This window comes from Electrophorus electricus, chromosome 3, assembly GCF_013358815.1.
Source record: "Electrophorus electricus isolate fEleEle1 chromosome 3, fEleEle1.pri, whole genome shotgun sequence".
Taxonomy (NCBI): Eukaryota; Metazoa; Chordata; class Actinopteri; order Gymnotiformes; family Gymnotidae; genus Electrophorus; species Electrophorus electricus.
Window position 1 is genome coordinate 3,566,979 of NC_049537.1, and position 20,522 is coordinate 3,587,500.

General features: G+C 45.1%; 1 protein-coding gene across 9 annotated transcripts in view; it reads left to right on the forward strand.

Annotated features, from left to right (window-relative positions):
- lpp (LIM domain containing preferred translocation partner in lipoma) overlaps positions 1 to 20,522 on the forward strand; it is a 120,759-nt gene that overhangs the window by 25,587 nt on the left and 74,650 nt on the right. For 6 of the 9 annotated variants that reach the window (XM_035524539.1, XM_035524546.1, XM_027007729.2 and 3 more), the window contains one exon: positions 15,257 to 15,453. In XM_035524539.1, coding sequence (XP_035380432.1) covers positions 15,261 to 15,453 — 193 coding nt within the window. In that variant the 5' untranslated portion in view covers positions 15,257 to 15,260. Of the gene's footprint in view, positions 1 to 14,452; positions 14,604 to 15,256; positions 15,454 to 20,522 lie in introns of all 9 variants that reach the window. The other 3 variants (XM_035524541.1, XM_035524545.1, XM_035524544.1) reach the window with 1 other exon arrangement.

The following is a 20,522-nucleotide window of genomic DNA, read 5'->3' on the forward strand; positions in this document are numbered from 1 at the left end:
TGTATGTAGGTGTGTGTGTGTGTGTGTGTGTGTGTGTGCCTTCCCCTGTTATACACTGTTGTCCATAAGGTTCTTGTATTTGTACTGTACTGATCTATATTAATGGCTAACTAACCGGACATGGTAGTGATGGACAAACAGCAGAAGAAGGAACGTCAGGAACAAGAAACACGCAAAGCTTGAGAAATACTGAGAGCAGAGGGAACAGCAGGAGATGTGAAGTAATCGGAGCACTAGGGGATGTGACCGAACTGGCAGAGTGGCTCCAGCAAATGCCAGGAACATATGTTTATATATCTGAGGAAGATTCCAGGTGATTAAAGAAGTAAAGCTTCTGAAGCACTTTGCTTGCGCAACTGCCGAAGGACCTCTGTCCGAAACCTTGAGTACTTCACTATTGTTTTCAATATCTCTACATTAGTTACTACTGCATTTACTCACCTGGAATCATAACTGTTTAACTAAAAACATCTTTGATCTTTCTGACGAGCATCGTTTCTTCGGGTAAGCTCAGCGTTTCCGAGGCAGCGGCCTGAACTGCTTGGCCCGCAGAAGAGTCCAGGCACCCAAGGTGTGTGTGTGTGTGTGTGTGTGTGTGTGTGTGTATGTGAGAGTGAGTGAAGCAACAGCTCTTGGGTTTCCTGGATCCATTTCACACTGCATATTAAGCACAACAAATGAAATGAAACATTCAAAGGAGAGTTTATTCTTTCATTTTCTCCCGTGTCCGTTACGTAGTGGCTATGTATTCAGAGAGGCATGGCAGATTTTTTCAGTCTCATCATAGAAAGAATGAATAAAAACTCCTTTAATTTCGAAGGAGTGATACTTGAGACCTGCAAATTTCACACAGTTGTTTAGCGGCAAGCTCTATTCACAGAGGAAGTTTAGCCGATGGTATCGTGCGTGCGCGTGTGTGTGTGTGTGTGTGTGTGTGTGTCTGTATGTAGTTGTATGTAGTTGTGTGTGTGTGTGTGTGTGTGTGTGTGTGTGTGTGTGTGTGTGTACGTGCTTCATGCCTGTTTCAGGGGCCCATCGTGGCTCATGGAGCTCACGTAACAGTGAGGTGGGAGTGTGAGCACAAAGAGAAACTCCTCTTCCTCCTGTCCACACCCAGAGCTCAGGTCCAGACGCAGCGGGCATCTCCTGGCTCAGCCAGACTGAGCCTCTCGTCGTCACCGCCAGACTTGGCCTGGTTCAAGCCGGCTATTGGTACAGTGATTGGGCTACTCGCGATGAAAGTGTTTTGATTAGACTAATGACGTGCTCTGGCAACACTCTCAGCAGCTATTATCCATTGAGCTGTTTACCAGTCAGCTCCTTCACCCCCTATTACAGAGTAACGGAGAGAAAACACTTAGGGCATCCCTGCCGTGGTCAGACACTCCTATTTCCAGATTGATTCATAGCAATCGATTTTTATAGATGGTCTTTATCCATCCCTGGGGTCTCCTGTAGCTCATCTGGTAGACCAGGTAGGGCAATGTACTAATAACACCAAGGCCATGTGTTCAGTTCTCAGGGAGTGCATGTACCGTCATCCTGATATGTATTTAAGTCGCTTTGGATAAGGGTATCTGCCAAATGCTGTAAATGTAGTTATAATAGAAGTCACATTTCTATGCATACTAGACTTTGCAGTTCTGTTTTGACCCATGGAAAATTGGTGCATTGAGGTGAATATAACCTCTGTGAAGTTGATCCATCTAGAAATAAATTCTGTCAAGAGTTTGTGCTGTTTGTGGTGATTTATGCCATGAAAACGAATGCTTTTGCTAGTTTTGGTGTAATATGTCATAATGTAATTTTTTTCAGTACAAGTCTATGGCCACAACTGACATACATTAAACCGCATTCAGACAAGCCAAAAAGCAAACCGAATTAGAGGACTTTGTGCTGATTTGTGCTGTACATGAATGGTTTGGACCTGTCTGATTGCTGACATATAGCACAATCGATTCACCGTTAGTTTACGTAATTCACTTAAATTGACACGTCACTTCATAAGAGCTTAAAAACGAAACCGTGCCAAACAATATTATTTATGACTCGGACCAGTGCAAACGCTGCACAAATGATGGGGTGCCAACTGGAAATGACAAATCTAGATACAACATAAGGTGTCCTTGTGTAGTTTTGTAGCCTTAGAAATGTTTGTGTTGTCTTCCTTTCCAGTTTCTGACCTCTGGCCTGCCATTGGCTGGAGGCACACGGGTCTGTGCCAAGTTCAGCGCCACCACCACAGCTCTTTACTGTCTCAAATGGGTAAACTTTGTACCAAAAAGAGCCAATTTCTTTCTTTTTTTTTCTTTTTTTTTTACCTTGCGCTTTCTGCCTCAGGTACCCAATCCACGCCTCCGCTATCTCAAGCCTTCTTTAAAAAAAAGTCCTTAAATCCCTTTATCTATATTGACTGAAGTGGATTTAATGGATGATTCAGGGATAGGATCCGAGATTCGCTCGCCAATCTGTTTCACCTTCTCGGTGTATTTCAAGGAATGTGTAAGTGTCCGTACACGTAAACAGAATGGCAGAATATGTAATGAGGTCAGTTTTGGCTTTTGTGCGTGACTACCTCTCTGACAAAGCGTTCATATGGCTGGATTAAAACCAAAAAAGGTTTTCAGTGGGGTTGTAACTCGGTGGAAATACATTTGAGTTTAGCCTACTGCTTTGGGCTCCTTCTTTACGCATCAAGTTGCTTTTTCAAAATGTACAAACAAAAGCATATTGATCTCCATTTTGCAATGCAGGCTGCCATTTATATATATATATATATATATAATCACATGTTATGCTGCTCTCTCTCATTTGGTGTGATATCACTGCAAATTCATTTTAAATAATACAAGCAAGAGATGTCATTAGATTTCTCACTAACGAAGTCATGAGAAAAGCTTCAGATGTGAAACCCAACACTAGCCCAACCTTAATGATCCACAACCTCTTGAATGGAGTCATTTGTAGATGCTGTTTGGTGTAGAATACTGTCTTTATGGAGAACTACGATATGCCAAATCTAAATGATTTGAAAAAGTTTTCTGACAAATGTATCTATGGGTTAATACATTGGTGACATTATTAATATATCATATTTCATATTTATTTTTTATGTTTCATATTTGTATAGCACATTTGCATGTTAATGTGCTTTACAATTACAAGTATATAAAATACATTATTTAAGTAGAAATATATATATATATATATATGTAGATATATATATATAGATATAGATATATATATATATATATATATATTTCTACTTAAATAATGTATTTTATATACTTGTAATTGTAAAGCACATTAACATGCAAATGTGCTATACAAATATGAAACATAAAAAAATAAATAAATATATATATATATATAAAATGAAGCGAGAAATGGTAAAATAAAGTGCTTGAGAAATAGTGTGAGCTCAGTTGTGGTCAATAGAGAATAAATTTGTTTTAATATGGATCTGAATTTACATTAAAGGATACTCTAGTTCTTATGGAAGTTGAAATTGTGCGTAGCATAAAAGCTAAACGCTACTCCTCCATGTTTGGGTGACATTCTGGGCTCTCCTAACCTAACATGGATTTAAAGGGGCTGCTGCATTTACTCCTACCAGAACTGTTTTCTGGCCTCGCCATTCAGTGATTTGTAAACTAGTTGCAGAACTTTAAAAGTCTGTTGTATTTGCTATGCAGAGGGCAGGGTTGTGATTTTAGAGCTGGACTAATGTGCCGTGTTATCTTTGTCCTGGATAAAGTCTGGAAGCAGCACACAATCCACAATCTTAAACTGTAGCTGCTGAATGTCTCCAGGAGGAGGCCAGATAGGATTCTGCTACAGGACCGAGCCCCGCTGAATTTAAGAGGACGCACGAGGATTCAAGGATTGGAGTGAGCATGGATGAAATAAAAACGTTGCTTTCAGCTGCTTTCAAAGTCGGTGCGCGTAATTAGTACTTTCCCTGACTTCTTCTTTTGGAAGTCGGGAAAATGGCTAATGCATTACCAAAGCAGCTGTCACATGCATGGCGAATGCATGCAATGAGGAAGGTGTGGTGTGGACCGTTTTGGGATTTTTGACCACGGACTACAAATAATATTTCACTTTGACCTTATGAATGCAGCTCAGACGGACTTGGTTGTTGTGTCGTAATCACAGTTATCACACTGATTTACTATACGGCAGGCCGTTGAAATATTCTTCAAAATTGCATGTTTCCAATCCCACGTTATAAATCAAGTGGAAAGTCAGGGAGTGAAACAGACTTCATTGTGTGGCCAGACACTCGCATTTTTGTGCATGTGTTTGGGTTCGCCACAGTGAGACTTCTTTGCGTTATAAATGGTGTGTGTGTGTGTGTGTGTGTGTGTGTGTGTGTGTGTGTGTGTGTGTGTGTGTGTGTGTGTGTGTGTGTGTGTATTCTCTCTTCCTTTCTCTATCACCACAACTATGCTGGGTGTTGAAGAGCCCTCCTGCAATCAGTTTGAACTGTGTAGTCACTCTTTTATACACACACACTGTCGCCGTCTCACATCCTCCTTATCTCCAGAGAGCAAATTTCTGATTGTCAATTGGTGTTGACTTAAAAAACAAAAAAAAACAAAAAACACTTTAAAATGGAGAAAGCCAACAGGGGCCACTCTGTGACTTGGAGCAGATTAATGCGGTGAATCAGACGCGCTGAGGAGAGGCCTGCAGATACCCTCTCCCGCCTGCTCTTTGCCCTTTAACGTTGACAGTAATTTCAGAAATTAACACGGCAGACTAAAAGATCAAGGAAGCCGGCTCTCCTTTTCTCTTCTGCTCACTGCTGGTTTGCCCAGGTTGAGGTCCAAATTATCCTCCTTTAAGATAAAGCCCCCTCAGTCTTTCATGGCGATAAGCCTCAATCGGAAGGCGATGGTGATGAATGGCGCCTATGAGGATGCGCCCGTGACCTCACTCGCTGGATTTGTAGTCTCCTGCAGTCTCCGGCAGTCACATAAGTTCTGAAACACGCTTGCGACGAGATCGGTTACCTTTGCTTTCTCGATTATGCTGACGTGATCCACAGGAAAGCAAGGCTCCTGACGTGGCGGTGCGCACTCCTGCAGAACGCAGCCTCCGGCGGAGCCAGTGACACCAACGCTGGAAATAAAAAAAAAGAAAAAAGATGTTTTTAAATCCCCAAAACAAACAACATTATCTGCTTCAGTCCCTTTGTGGAATTAGCTCTCACTGTGTTTACTACGCATACAATGCTCCAAAGTAGTGCACACCAGTCACATTAGGTCAAAATCATTTACATTTGCTTATTTACACGTAGTTCACAAATGCGCAGTGTTTTGTATGTGTTTGTATGTCTGCGTGTGAGGTGATGTCCTGCATACTCGAACAAAGAGAATGCGGTGGGACCCAGATTGGGGCCAAAGAGGGGTTATGGTGGTTTATGATGCATTTGTTTGTTTTTTTAAGTCTCCAAGTCCTGGATACCCTGCTGGATCATTTTATTACTTGTTTCTCATGGTTTTTTTTCCCTACATAATAGTCCAGTTACTAGCTGGGCAGCAGTTTGCTTTTGCCATTACTGAGCTTGGTAGGCAAAAATCAAAACAACAACAACAACAACAACAACAACAACAACCCCCCCCCCCAAGCACCAAGAAGCATGGTAACCATGGTAATAGAAGAAACCATGCTTGAAAAGGTGTTCGTAACTGTTGCTGCAAACTGATTTACATGTAAACATATTTATTTAAAACCTGGGGTCATTTACATCAGGTGGTCCTTAAAAACATATGGTGAGTCAGACGTGGACACACTGGCTTTATGAAGAGATTTTTATCTGGTCAGAACCAAGCGAAAGGTTGCCATGTCATTGGCTAAACATGAGCTGGCAGGTGGCGGGCCGATGGGAATTTGAGAATGCTTTCACGACCCCTGGCGCGCGGTTGCGGGGCCCCTAGCTGCACGGCCGCGTGGTCATTCTGATTCTGTGGCTTTTTTCTCCACCTTTCTCGCTTTCTTCACAAGGTTCCGGGTGGGTTTTTTTTTTTCCCCGTGTCTCACGTAGCCCTTCTCGTGGATTATATGCCCTGGTACTGAAGGTCAGACGAGGGCTTGTCATATTTCCCTTAAATTGTGGTTTTGTGAAGTAAACCGTGGCGTTTTGCACCCGTGCCCATCGGGCTAAACGTGAGGCAGCTAACGGTCCAGGTGATGCTGGCTGGAGTTCTGATGAGACACTGGCCTTCAGCGCAACACGGGTCCTGTGGGTGCCGCTGGCCTGCATTTAAGCAATGTCTCCCCCTTCGGAGGGATCTTTCAACTGGTCGTTGACCTTATCTTCTGGATCTATCACTTGTTTGTTGCTGTTTTTGCTTATGGGCAGGGGGCCCCTTTGGAATCTGGGAAGGTGAACAGCCGAACAGCGAAGTCACGCCAGACTGACAGCTGTCAATTATTAACAGCCGGCTCATCCGTGAGTGAGCTGCACTCTGGAGGAGCTGCACCACTGTGGAGATCAGACGCCTCGTATTATGCAAGCTGTCCGACTCCATTTGATTCCTTTGCCTGTGTCAACATGGGGCTGTCAGTAACTATTAAACTTCTCTTTCCATATTTACAGTTCTCTGCTGTCAGAGTCACAGGGGAACTGAACTGGAGAGTCCCAAAAAAACAGCAAGTAAAGACAGATAAGAAAACCTCCTGACAAGCTGTGAAAACTTCAAGTTTTAGGGTTTGATAAACATGTTCTATTACCAAGGGAGAGGAATGCGTATCTTGTGACAGGCTGCGGAGATGGTGCTGTGGGCCCGTTTAGAGGTCTCACCCCCCCCCCCCCCAAAAAAAAAAAAAAATCAACACCGGGGAGCATTCTGCTTGATACTCTTCCACAGAAACCATCGAACGTCTACGTGGCACCAAGGCGCTCGGCAAGCGATATGCTAAATGCGGCCAGCACGCGCTACCTCCGTCTCGATTTGCACGGCGAGCACGTTTCCAGGAAGGGGCGCGGATCACGCCTCGCTCGGGCCGCGTCCTTTTAATCCCGTTTCGCAATGCCTCCTCGAACACTCGGCTGATTTGGAAAGCAAATGAGCGATGGCCTTGTCATCTGATTGGCATGGGTGCCGCTGGACTTCCCTATTAGCCTAATTAGGTCTTTGTGGATGCGGGGGGGTGTGCTTTGGGGAGGTCCGGTGAGGAGTGACCGACCTTCAGCACCCCCTGATCCTCCACCCTGCTCAGGAAAGCCGCACGGGCTGAGAAACCAACAGCACACCACGCATTAAATGTTGTCTGATAAGCAATCGACTGTTGGTAGCCTGAATACTGCATGCGTCCGTTATCAGAGGGGAGTGTTGATCACATCTTCAACCGTAGGCAGGCAGCCAACGGGCCTCGCGCGGCAGATATTGTCATCAGACAGTTTGTGGCCGTTATCTGTGATCCAGAATGGACTGCCAGATGAATTGATTCAATAGGCAAATACCCACTAGACAAAGAGGCAGAGGATTTCCACAGATAATTATCAGCTGGCAGTATGGCTGGGGCACTGCTGTTGGTGTGGGGCAATACCGTTGGTGTGCTGGGGCACTAATGTCGAAGTGGGGCACTAATGTTGGCGTGCTGAGGCACCATCGTCGGTGTGCTGAGACACTGTCCTTGGTGTCCATTTCCATCAAAAACCCACCCAGCATGTCATGTCTCATCACCTCTACTTAATGGCTTGTTAAGTTTAGCCGTTTTGCATGTGGGCATGAGTTTTTTTTTCTGTCTCTCTCTGTGTGTGTGTGTGCGCGCGCGCGTTCTGATCTAGAGTAGGTTTAGCGATCGGAGACAAACTGAAGCATTGATAGAATAAGTCTAAGACTGCTATCCGAATAAAGCGAAGGCACAGTGTAGTGCGTCACTAAGTTTGTCGACCTGGTTTTTAACATGCGTTAATTGCTGGTGGTTCGAGAAAGTGGTTTTCCCCACTAAGTCTTACAGCTGTCTTTCACTCCCTCTCTGTGGGACTGCCTGATTAGATAAAGGTCAGACAAACTTGATGAAATATTAATGACTCCCACAGTGCCAGTGTTGACTTCTGCAAATCCACACGCTTTGTTTGTGAAAAATCTGCACAAGGCTACCTACATATTGCAAAAGAATCATTAAAGTGGGAATTTTAGGCTCCTGGTCAATGACATGTTGTGTAGTCTAAAATTAAGCATTCCAGCTCAGAGTTACGCACAGTCTTTCTGTGCTCATATTATTTGAACTCTAAACCAAGTCGAGCAGCAGCAGCTGTGGGTGTCTGTGGTCTCTCTTCACTTTTGCGGTCTTGATTCAGGGCTTCGTCTCTGCTGCGGCGGCGATTTCACTGAATGGTCTGGAAGAGCTCCAGAAGGGTCATTAGCTTTTATTAATGTGTCAGCGCCAGGCTTGGTGTCTGCCTTGCGGTGCCCTCCCACCAAGCGTGCTCAGAACGTTCTGGGATCCATAAAGATCACCCGTTCACTCGCGCTGTAAGTGCGAATGTTTCCTAACAGTGGGTGGAGCACATCTGTGGAGAGGAGGAGATGAGCAGCTTGTGTGTGTGTGTGTGTGTGTGTGTGTGTGTGTGTGTGTGTGTGTGTGTGTGTGTGTGTGTGTGTGTGTGTGTGTGTGTGTGAGACATTGTCCATCCAGCTAGAGACAAAGAAGCAGGGCTAATACTTGTAGGAGGAGACCACTGCTCTGTGAACAGACAGGAATCTATTTCATCTGTATGGCTGAGACACCTCCATCCTGCATCACACATCACATAGCATAACGATGCTAAAGTGGCCCCGCCCTCCAACCACCTGGCTGGCCCTGCCCCCTGTCCACCTTGCTGAGTAGTCCAGAGAGCTGCTGGCGCTTCTGCTGCTACAGTGCTACCTCATTTCTTTCCTCAAGGCCGTGCAGACGTGACATTTGTCTTTTTAGTGTCCATTGTACATGGTTCAGTTTGGTTTGGATTAAGCTTAGTCTTGGAAGTGATTGCGGTGAAATGGTTAACTGCTGTTGGAGATTGTTTGTAGTGAAAGTTTAGCTTTCATCTGGGTCTGGGAAACTGGCCCTTAATGGTTCTATATTTAGATGTGACCAGACATGAGTTTACCTGGGGAAGTGCTCCGTGCCCTCTTTTCTGATTGGACGCCTTTTAACAATTTTAATTCAGTCTACTTGATTTTAACCACAAGATGTTTTTATAAACTAACTCCCTACGCACGGTTTAGAGAGGATGTCTGTTGCAGACCACCTGTTCTGCATGTCCATTGGAAGTTTTCTGTCTGCCGCCCCCGGAGACTTCGGGTTGGAGTTGTTTTGTTAAAAGGTAAATTGCAGTTTTATCTGGGCCATTGTTGATTTGGCCATGTCTGTTGGAATGTCGAAAGACAGGAACAGACAGAAACGCTGTTCACAGATTGGATGGACCAGGTCACTGACCACGTTGCTACCATAGCAACTGTCCTTTTATGTTTGTTGTTCTTCTCTTCAAGGGTCATTTTTACTTGTTTTACTTGTTGTTTGTCTAGCGTGTGTAACTTTGTGGAAGGCTTACATAACTTATTGTAGCAGATTAACAAATAAGCAAAATCACTTTCCTACCGTGGTGATTTTTTCTGAAGGGTGCATTATATCCTAGGATGGTGACTTTAATTCTTTTCCAGAATAAAACCAAATCAACTGTTGTCAAGAATAACACTGTATCAGTCTTTGGTTACAGTCAGTTCATTAGTGATTTATGCAATTGCTGTTTTGGCAAAATCAGACTCATTTGATCAAACCTGAATGTGAAAACATATTTGAATGACATCTTCAATAAGGTCGAACAAAATACCCAACACAGCAACGCGCATTCCTTGGAAAAAAAAACGCAGCTCGGCCTCAGTTAGCAAGTAATGGTAGAAAACAAATAACAGAAAGGAAATTGAAAGAAAGAAACAAGCCCTTCCACAGTTATGTGGATGTGGCACGTTACAGTGCTTGCGTGTGTCCCTCCCTTGGTCTGCCTACCATATCCGTTGTCATGGTGGCCCAGGACAGCAAGCGTGTCTGGCAGGACCTGCAGCTGGGAGAGACCACCGGGAGCGCAGCGCTCAGAGTGCTGTCTGCCGTGTTGCTTCCACACATTTGTAGGTTTACGCGATGTAGCTTCTGCCACTTGACTCCTGCCGTAAGGGGGCTGGAGCGTGCTCTCTGCTGAATAACACATTCAGTACATAATTCTCCAAGAGAAGGGTGAGAGCAAGTTAATTTACTGACCAATTATCCCTAATAAAGCAGACAGATGTAATTGATAATTAAGTAAAATTGCCGTAATTACACGGCTCCCCCGTGCTCGGCTGGCCTTTGTGGTTTGGCGTCTCGCATGCCGGCGGGGAGAAGTGGAGACCCCCACTTGATGAAATGCAAGAGGAAAAGTCATGTCTCCACATACATTAGCATTAGATGAGGAGCTGAGGAAGTGTAAACCACCAATCTAGAAGATTTCATTCTTGATCAAAGCTCACACTGGACCTTTTCTCTGCAGTCAGTTTAGGAACTGATTTTATTGTAGACAAACTGACAGCTCCCTCAGTTTCCCTTAGTCATGCTAAGAAGCTCCTCAGACATGTACTGCAATGCTCTGACTCACATGCATAAAAGCGTTTGGCTTAAGCAAGGCCATGTGCTTTAAAGAGCGTGTAGTAATACTGTGCGAGTCCCTTGAAACAGGTTTGTGGCAGGCTGCCAGCCTGCACTGCTTCTACAAACAGAGAAACCGGCTGCCAGAGCTACTGTCTTTTTGGTTACACTCAGATTAAGTCTCCCAGTCAGACTCTGCAGGTTAATATGTCGGAGCCAAACACGTAGGGTGCCCGGTCCAGAATTTGTGGTAATCGTTTCAGATGCAGGCCTTGGATTTGCTGTTAAAATCCGTGTGCCCTGGTTGCTCTGGGACAAGCCAGGGAATATGGATGTTTGCCAAACCCCAAGCATGCAACTTAAGGATACGCCCCCCAACCACCCAACTAACGGACCCGCCCCTCGGGTCAATGGCGCCGTGCTATCTTTAAGCCTGTGAAGTCTGTGCAGACGGGCCCCGACACGTCCAGGGACCTCTTTCCTCATTGATGCTTGAGTTCAAGGTGAGTCGATGTCTCCCCCCCCACTCTGGGAGGTCCACTGAGGATGGGGGACCAGCAGCGTGGAGTGCGTGTGGCTTGTCTGTAATTTCAGATGATTGACCATGTGCTAGAGGGGCATCTGTGCTGGAGGCCATTCATAAAGCCCGTTCCTCAGAAGGGGACACTCACCGAGAAGCTGCGCTCAGCTTTTCCGTTTGACGTTTCACAATAATTTCTGAACGATCCCAGGTGGCTGGGTCGCCAAACTGTGCTTTACAGAAGGGAACAAAAGCTTGCAATCAGCTATTAATACAGGTGCACGGCACACGGGTTCAAAGTGGACTAAATTGTTCCTGCATACTGGTTTGTACCGTATACCTAAGAATAACTTTTTCTCCAGACCATGACAGCTGGTTTTATTTCTTTTGATGTCCGAAGGTTTCATGCTGCCATCGTTAGTATATAGGCCTACTTGAGGTTAACTGGGGTGAAGGCAAAGGGCCCATTTTTACAGGTTTATTACTTTTTTTTTTAAATAACATGTATATATATTCTCTCTGATTTACAGTTTTATAGGCCAGGGCAGATGTGAGCCTTTCTGGTTATGTCCGAAATGGCACCTGTTGTTCACGAGGCAAAACGTCAACCGATTTGGTTGTTTGCACTTGGTTGCATTGGAGAGAGAGAGAGAGAGAGAGAGAGAGAGAGAGAGAGAGAGAGAGAGAGAGAGAGAGAGAGAGGGAGAGGGAGGGAGGGAGGGGGTGCTGGGGGCGGAGCTTGGCAGGGTCCCGCATTTCCCAGGGTGTTTGACGTGTTGTTTACTTGTCACTCGAACCTTCGGCTCAAGGCAGGGCATTCGACAGCAGCCACAGCACATGCCCCGCAGCGTCCCGAGGTGACACCACCCCGCGGGACTCAACAAATTGTCACAGGCCGACGGGATGGCTTTCGCTACCGCGGCCCCAGCAGGCCGGAGGAATCTCTCCTCCGGCTGTGTGTCTGCCAGTGCTTACCTCATCCTCTGGCCTTGTCGAGAGAAAAACACATAACAAACGTGTAGTGCAAATGGCGCCTTTTCACGTATTACTCTGGATGTAGAGTGTAGTATTCTCAGTCTCTTGACTTCTGTAGTGTGATCTTCAGTGGAGCAGCACTGACAGTATGTACAAATCTCCATTGTAATTATTTATATCCCCTTCTCCTTCTTTGGACATTAGTTGGCAAGTGGAGTGTAAAAACAAATCCCTGGCTTTGAACTGTAATGTTTCCTGCGCTTGGAAGCACCAGTAAGTTGATCTTAAGCCATGATTTGGAGCATAATTTAAAACAGCACTGGAGTTTGGCTGCTTCTGGTTTAGACCATTAAGTAGACCAATAATTGCTGTAAGAATACAGTAATTTGAATCAGTCCAAATAAAGAAACTAATAGCCAAATTAATTATCTTAACACAGATGTAGTGCATTTCCTTTTTTTTTATGAAGCTTGTTTTAATGCAGTTAGTGGAGCAGTTCGGCTTGACCCATTAAGGAATCCAATAAAACGTGTCGCAGTAGTCGAAGCAAAGAAGGACGTGGGGAGAAGCTGATGTAAACAGGTGCCGTACACATGCGCCAGGAGTGTGTGCACCAGTGACCCCTGTGTGTGGCTTTAAACGGCAGAGAGAGAGAGAGAGAGAGAGAGAGAGAGAGAGAGAGAGAAGGAGAGAGAGAGAGAGAGAGAGAGAAGGAGAGAGAGAGAGAGAGAGAGAGAGAGAGAGAGAGAGAGAGAGAGAGAGAGAGAGAGAGAAGGAGAACGGGTGTGAGGGAACTCGACGCTCGAGACAAAGAGGAGGTGGGTACATTCTCTCAGTATGTGAGTGCAGCACAATGGGAGGGGGGAGGGGAGCAGATATTAAAAGATGATTGTGCGTGGGCTGTCTGGGCTCCCCTCCAGAGGGAGAAGGGAAGCCTGCATCAATCAGCCGGGGATAAAACAGCCGCCAAGCGGCACGGCAGCATCAACAACAACAAAACATGATAAGGGGAGAAAAAAAACAAACCAAAAACTGCTTCCACAAGAAAGAAACACCAGCAATAAAAAAGGAAAGAGAGGAAAAAGAAATACAAGATGAAGTAGAAAGTTTTCTTTCTCCTCCCACCATTTCAACATTTTAACACAGTGGGGATGGTGAAATCACAGCTGTTTGTGACCTCTCAGCAGAAGGTTCTCCCTCTCTCTCTCTCTCGCTCTCTCTCTCTTTTTCTGATTAATTACTTCTTAAGTGTTGCTTATTTGTGTCTAGGCCGTTTTTGAACTTCCAATCGAACTCTAATCGTTTGCTCTCGGGCCCTATCGCGGCGGCTCCTCGCACACATGTGCAGAGGCGTGCGTTCGGTCGCGGCGTGTGTGCCGCGGAGCAGAACTGGATCTGCCTGGATCTCCATGTACTCACCTAGCTGGCGATTCATGACTCACCCCCACTCCTCAGGACTGCTGACATCACATGTTAGTCCGTCCGTCCACCGAACTTGGTCTCGAATTGGTTGCGTTCCTTCGTTTATGCGTGGATTAAAAACTCTTAAGGTGGTTGTTATAGTTACCCATTTCTGAGATCACACAGGCGACGTGTCCTATTTTGGGTTTTGTCCTGGCTCTGTGTGTGCTGTACAAATTATTCTAAACATTCCCTGTTTTGATTTTCATAGCCCTCTCTTGACTTATCGGTGCCATTACCTTTGCATAACTGTTCAGTTTCAAAATGCAAAGCATGCAAATCACATACAACTCTCTAAGCCTCTTGGTGTAACCACAGTCTTCAGAACTGTCTCACTGAAATTCACCCAGGGCTTGGCGTTTGAGGGTTGCTGTTGGACCACTGGTCACCTTTGGCTGCAATGTGGCCCTTGGGCATCATATTCCCTTCGTACCAGCCTATAGTTACATCGGACGTGCATCACGGGCCGTCTGGGTCGCACCGAGTCCTGTGGGCCTGTGTGGAGACTGGTCTGATAGTTCTGCCCTCGGCTCTTTACTACAGGCCCAGTTAACTTGGACTCACATGTGCTTCTGAATAGTTATGCAGCACCCTGCTGGCAGCACACACAGTCTCCTGGAAAACATACAACCATCCACAACCGCACACGTACACCCACACACACACACACACACACACACACACACAGACAGCTTGCCAGGGGGATATCTAATTCCAAATGGCACCAAGCTCAGTAATTTTCCACCTTTGCACCTTGTCCCTGTGCAGTGTGTGTAATGGTGCGCGTAAGGCTTTCATAGACTTTAATATATTGCCTGATGGGGGAACATGTCGTCTCTGCATCACGACTCTTTCTTTTTCGTGTTTCTGCGGCAGCATCCTCCTGAATGAGAGCCAAGCCGTGACTGTGCGACCGTCGCGTCTCTGGCAGATGGTGGCAGGACTGTTACCCCTCGTTAAACCCGCGGTGTACAACGGCTTGACCCTCCCTCAAGTCTTTCCCACATTCACCCTTGGCTGTTGACAGGTTAGCGATTTTTAATAACCCGTAAGATAGGCACGACGGATTGTTGACACCTGTCACTAACCCCAGGCGGGTGACATTTCCGGAGAGTTCAGTGTGCGAGGGGTCCGCAGACGGGCCCGTGGCCGCGGCAACCCGCAGGGTTTGCCCGGGCTCGTTCCGCAGGCCCACCGCCTATGGTGAGTCACAGTGCCCATTCCAGTATGGGATCACATATCCAATTATAGGTTCACAAATAGTTTATCCGATGCCTTGGCACTGCCGGCAGGATTCGAGGAAAGATTAACACAGCCTATTGTTGTGAAGGCTGTTCCAGTGGCCAGGAACTTGATCTTTCTGGAGCGTTCATCCCGTGAACTGGTTGAAGGTGACACTATGACCAGCCAGGCAGGCAGAGAGAAACATTAACATGAGGGTCAGGTAGTTCTCTAATCTGGAATTTCTGAAGTGGCCTGGAGGAATTGGATTATTATTATTTTTTTTTTACACAGCTGAAATTCAGTCTGGCGCGCTAAAGCAAAGTGCTTCTGCCATCCTGTGCTGCCCTTCCTAAAAGAATAAAGTGTTCTTGGGCCTCCTGTGTTCTTGGGTTCTTGGGCCTCCTGTTCCTTTATCAATAACATCGTGTTTCTTCTTTTCCGTTTTCTGCTGTGTAGCACCATGTGGAGTGGCCAGAATGATGGAGACCAGCATGGTCACGTGACTGCCAGAATGGAGACCAGTTTTCCCATGGGCACTGCTAGCATCTCCGTGTCACAGCAGCAGATCCCTAAGAAGTTTGCCCCTGTGGTGGCCCCCAAACCCAAGTTCAACCCCTACAAACAGCCAGGGGATCCCATTCATGAGGGCACAGGTAAGAGCACATTATACAGGACCCCCCCCCCTCCCAAAAAAATACCCCCAAAAAAGAATATCTGAAATAAATGAAGTTAAATTCAGTAGACAGGCCATCACCGTAGCTTCTCTGTTTGTTTGTCTTTTGTCTACTTACAAATCTTTGCTGGCCTGGTTGAACACATCCAAACCTAATTTTTCCTTACATGTGTGGTGACCAAACTGGACAGGGTCTAAGCGGGGTCAAAGGTTTGTCAGATGCTCAGCTTGCGTTGCCATGTCAACGCCAGGGGCTCACTCTGGATTCCGAGCTCTTACTTTAATGTAAACATGGTGGTTTAGTGTAGCTTCCAAAATGCTATTGGTCGGGGTTGACAGAGTGTGTCCGGGCCAGGCGATGCCCACGTTCTCGGAGGGAACTTTTAGGGTGCACATTCCGTTCGAGTGGCATGGCATCAGTTTCGCGCTGTCGGCCTGATAGTTCAGCCTGGTACCAAGAATACACCACCCTGTCACTACCATGTCCTGCCCTGCCTCTCGCCCTTGAGTCCTGCACTCTCACTACTCTCTTAGAGATGAACAGAAGCGTATAAACAACGTTTTTAAAACGCATGTGTTAAAGAAGGAGTTTTGAATAAAAGTAACAGAGAAATATAGCACGCAGTGCACCAGAGGTTTTCTTTTTAGGTTTCTTTGTAGAAAAGCTGGCTAGATTTATTTTTTTGGGCATTTTCAATGATTAATGGTAAATTTGTAGCCTAACCTTTAATCTGCTTGCAGAGAGGGAAGAAGGTATTTCTGAATCTATCATGGGAAATATGAGATAAGAAGGGCTCATGGTTGAACTACCTTTCTCATACACCTAAGCAACACACGGGTCCGCGACTATCTGAGGTTTCATCGACGGACGAACCCTCAGTCTTTTGAAAAAAGACTGCCAACCTGGTCCTTAGCCATTTGTGTTAGTGTGTCGGTTATTCTGTGGCCTAGAGACATGCAGAGTAAATGTGGGATCGTCCCTACGACACTGGGACAACATATTCGAAAGATGTGGACCGTTTACACGTCTTTACCTGGTCCACTAACTTGCTGGGTAGTGCATATGTATGGTAATATATACTCATGAAATTACAAATGATGTCAGATTGTAACCACTTAAAATTATAAAATAGTTTTAAATCAGAACTTTAAATCAGAACGGCATTTAAAATTTTGAACATCAGGATGAAAAAAAGGCAGCTCAGTGAAAGTATAAAAAAGTAATTGGACTGTATTCAACATCGTATGCTTTTCTCAAAGGTATAATAAGGTGAATGAATGAATATTTGATCAACAAGCCTTCATCAGCAATTACAGCGTTTTGCATAAGCTAGCATCACGTTTCTACCATTACTTTCACTTTTGTGAAATTGTTCTCCATCCTGCCAGGTGATTTTTCTATGGCTTGTTGCCAAACCCTGGCCAGCCTTTTTTATTTAACATTTGCCTCAGTGTCTTCCACCCCAGGGGTTTCTCTGTCTTTCGATAGATTTGCCTTGTTCTTGGGACCATTGTCCTGGTGATTTTCCCGCTCCGGTTCGAAGTCTTCCGCAGGCGGAAAGCTCTTTTCTGATGTTGCTGGTCTTTTCCTACACCCGTTTCTCCATTAGGAGCTGAGAAGCAACCCCATAGCTTGACCCAGCTCATCCCCGCGAAGCTCCGTTTGAAGTTTTTTGCTGGGCTAGGGCTTGGAATTGTCCAAACTGGGACTTTGTGACTGCCTGCCCAGAAATGGTCCACTGACGCACCTTACTGAACTGTACAGTCTCCGTGATATTTCACTACCACCCCTGCCTCATGCCTCTTCTCTGCACGTTGTTTTGGTCCCTCTAACTGATCTGTGCTTTTCAGTAAACACACTGGAACGTATAATGAATGACTGGCCACGATGCAACACTAAAACCAAGTCGGTCTTTAGTACATATGCTGAATTACTCGGTCCCGTTTGCATAACTTGATTCTTGATGCATTTTCAGAATGTTCCGTGCAAAGTCAATCAAGCTGTTTTGTCACCCTATATAAAATGGCTCACGGGTGGTCCTGGATTCGTGTCTAGGCATGGCATAAGTAAGGTGGAGGAAGGTAATTAAGGAGAAACCATCGCAGTATAGGAGTCTGTCAGTTGGGTCGACCTTCCAGTATACCTCACCCCTTGTAACTACGATGTAGCAACTTTAGCAAAGATCAACCTCTGATTCCGTTACTGCTGTCCAAGAGATGAACAGCTTTTCATCAGCTTGCACTTTGGTCATTTGTTCATTTCTATTTTAAAGGGAATTTGTTTCCGCAATAACAGAACTCTTTTCTTTCGCTAATTGGCTGATAGAAGCTCTGTCAGATGTAGCCATGTTTCCATGGTTACTGTGAAGGCTTCCCGGACCCCTAAAAAGCTTACTGATTAGAAATATGACTTAAACTTTATCTTTGCAATGAAAATTGTATTAATTAAGCTGCTCTATTTTGGTACATTTCGCAGTGTTATAAGATGGAGTGAAAGGTTTGAAGGGGTTTCTATTCTCTCGCTCTTTTAGACGCGCGTTGCTTTGATCGCAGAAGCGTTGAGAGAGGCGAGACGGAGTCTCTGTTGGAGCCGTAGAGTGGGGAAGGCGGAGGGGTGAATTTGAGCCTGACCCGGCGTGGAGCAGGGGAAGGGAAAGGCGTCCCGGGAAACCTGCCGCCCCGCGGTCTTCCCGTCCCTGGCCGTTCTGGCTCCTCTGGACAAACGCTGACAACATGCGGCTTCAGCCCTGTTAGGGCTCTGAACAGTGTCTGTTTGGTTTGCGTGCTACTGTGGAAAAAGCAAATTTAGCAGTGCCTGATCAGATCACGCATCTAAATCAAATGAGATTCATGCATGTGCGCGTTTGGCATGTTGCTCGTTTATGACTCTCATTGTAGCTGGGTTCCATGCAATTCATTATTACTTACAAAATCCAACTAGTGCAGCCATCATAGGAGTGTGTAGGAAGCCACCTCACCTCAGCAGTCAAATATAAGTATCGTATGGAAACTATTTTGTTGAGTGTCTTTGAGTGTGCACACTTGTGTTTTTCCCTTAATAAGAATGTACAGTTGTCTCAGCAGTAGCCTGTGTGTGTGTGTGTGTGTGTGTGTGTGTGTGTGTGTGTGTGTGTATTTCCTTGGAGAATAGATGGGATCTATATAATTTCTTGAGGCATAACAACTAATAATAATAATAATAATAATAATAATAATAATAATAATAGTACTACGTTGTAATCTTTGTCATATCATAGAATAAGGTAATTACAAAGCTCAGCATAGCTTCCTTCTGTCATTATGAGATTCTTAGGTTCAGTATTGTTCAATATTGATGACGGTAGAAACTGCAGATCACTAATGTGTGAGTGTAAGCATGGTCAGGGAGGCTGAGGTGTGCTTTGCACCCCTGACGTGTGACTAGACACTTAGGTGTGTTCTGACAGCTGGGAAAAGTTGAGCTGAACATACAAGAAGGAGAATCCTTTGTCTGCGCCCTGAGAAGACGTGAACATGCTGAGAATCTGCTGAACTGCGACACTTTTCCCTTCCTCTCCTCCTTTTCTCTCTTATTTTTCTTTATTTATTTTTTCTTTTTGTTAAGCTTAGAGTAGGCCTATTCTTTTGGACATGAAATGAATTTGCCCCTTTTGACTCATAAGAGCAGAAAAGGCTCCAATATTTTACAATAATCTTTAACAATCTTCCCAGCATTCACTAGCACTGTATTTTCTCCATTATTCCGGAGCAGGTGAAGGGTCAGAGGTGGCCGCCGTACACCGTAGAGGGGAACGCGGGTGCCGATGAGTTTGACTCACGTTTGAACTCCGATAACCTCGTCACTTCCTCCTTCGGCTCGATGTTGACACTAACGCGCACCAACCTGCCATTCTAGTAGTATGACACGTTCTGTGCTTCTCTGAACTCCTTGCTGTCCTTGACTCTGCCGAGACCATGGCAATAGGTGCACGTGTTAACACAGTTGTGTAGAGAATTAAGGATTAAGGATTAACGGGACAAAAAAATTTATCTTGCTTAAAACAGCGGAGTTCACCCGATTTCAAATTTCACTATACAGTTGCACAGACTCCTTGCTGATCTAACAGCAAATGCGGTGCGTGTCTGCATTCTATTGAATCGACTTCACCCAATGTAGTTTCTCACAGGATAATAGATATTGCGAGAGCTGAGAAACATGTCTCAGTAGTCTTGTTGCGTGCAACTAAGTAACTATTTCCTTTCCCTTGCGCTGACATATTACATTTTAGCTCGTGCGTTGGCTTTGTCTCCCCTGGACAAAATGCGTTTAGGTTGGGGATTTTACAAAAATTTGTGCAAAAGTTGTCATGCGTGTTGAAACAGCTCCAGGATCCTGTAGTAACAACCTCACTTATGACAAAAATTATGAACAGCTCAGGGAAGCATTTTATTCTCTTTGCCAGTTAATTATTCATTAATTCATTCATTAAATGAAGATATTGTGAGTAATAACAGTATTAGGTGATCCATCTTCGTGTTTGGAGAATTTGGAGAACACTATTGGGAACTGCCGTTTGCCATTTCTTTGACACGCAGATATTATATCTCAATTTGTATGTATCTTAGTTAGCTTGGTGTACAAGAGACAAAACAGGAATTAAAGTGTTGTCAAATAGAACTCTTACAATTTGATTAAATGTTTGTTGGTTCCTCCAAGATGCTTTGCAGTATGGGATGAGTTCAGAATAAATGATGCACACTGTATAAGGGAAGGTTGAGCTTGTCCTAAAGCAGTGACTGCTGTCATAAAAGTACAAAACCAGAGAACGTTTTCTGCACGCACGTGTGTATTGTTAGCTCGCAGCTGTTCACATGATTTGCACGTAGATTAAGGCTCTGAATCTTCTGTCGCACCAGTGTCAGAAAAATCTCTGTTGATGCTGTCGTGAACTTTCACACCTCCATACCTGTTACCATTATGGAATGCCGTACTTTCACCCATTTGTAGTGGCAGCTTGTTTCATCTTAAAAATTTGAGACGCCCTTATGCATCAACAATTGGTTCTTGCC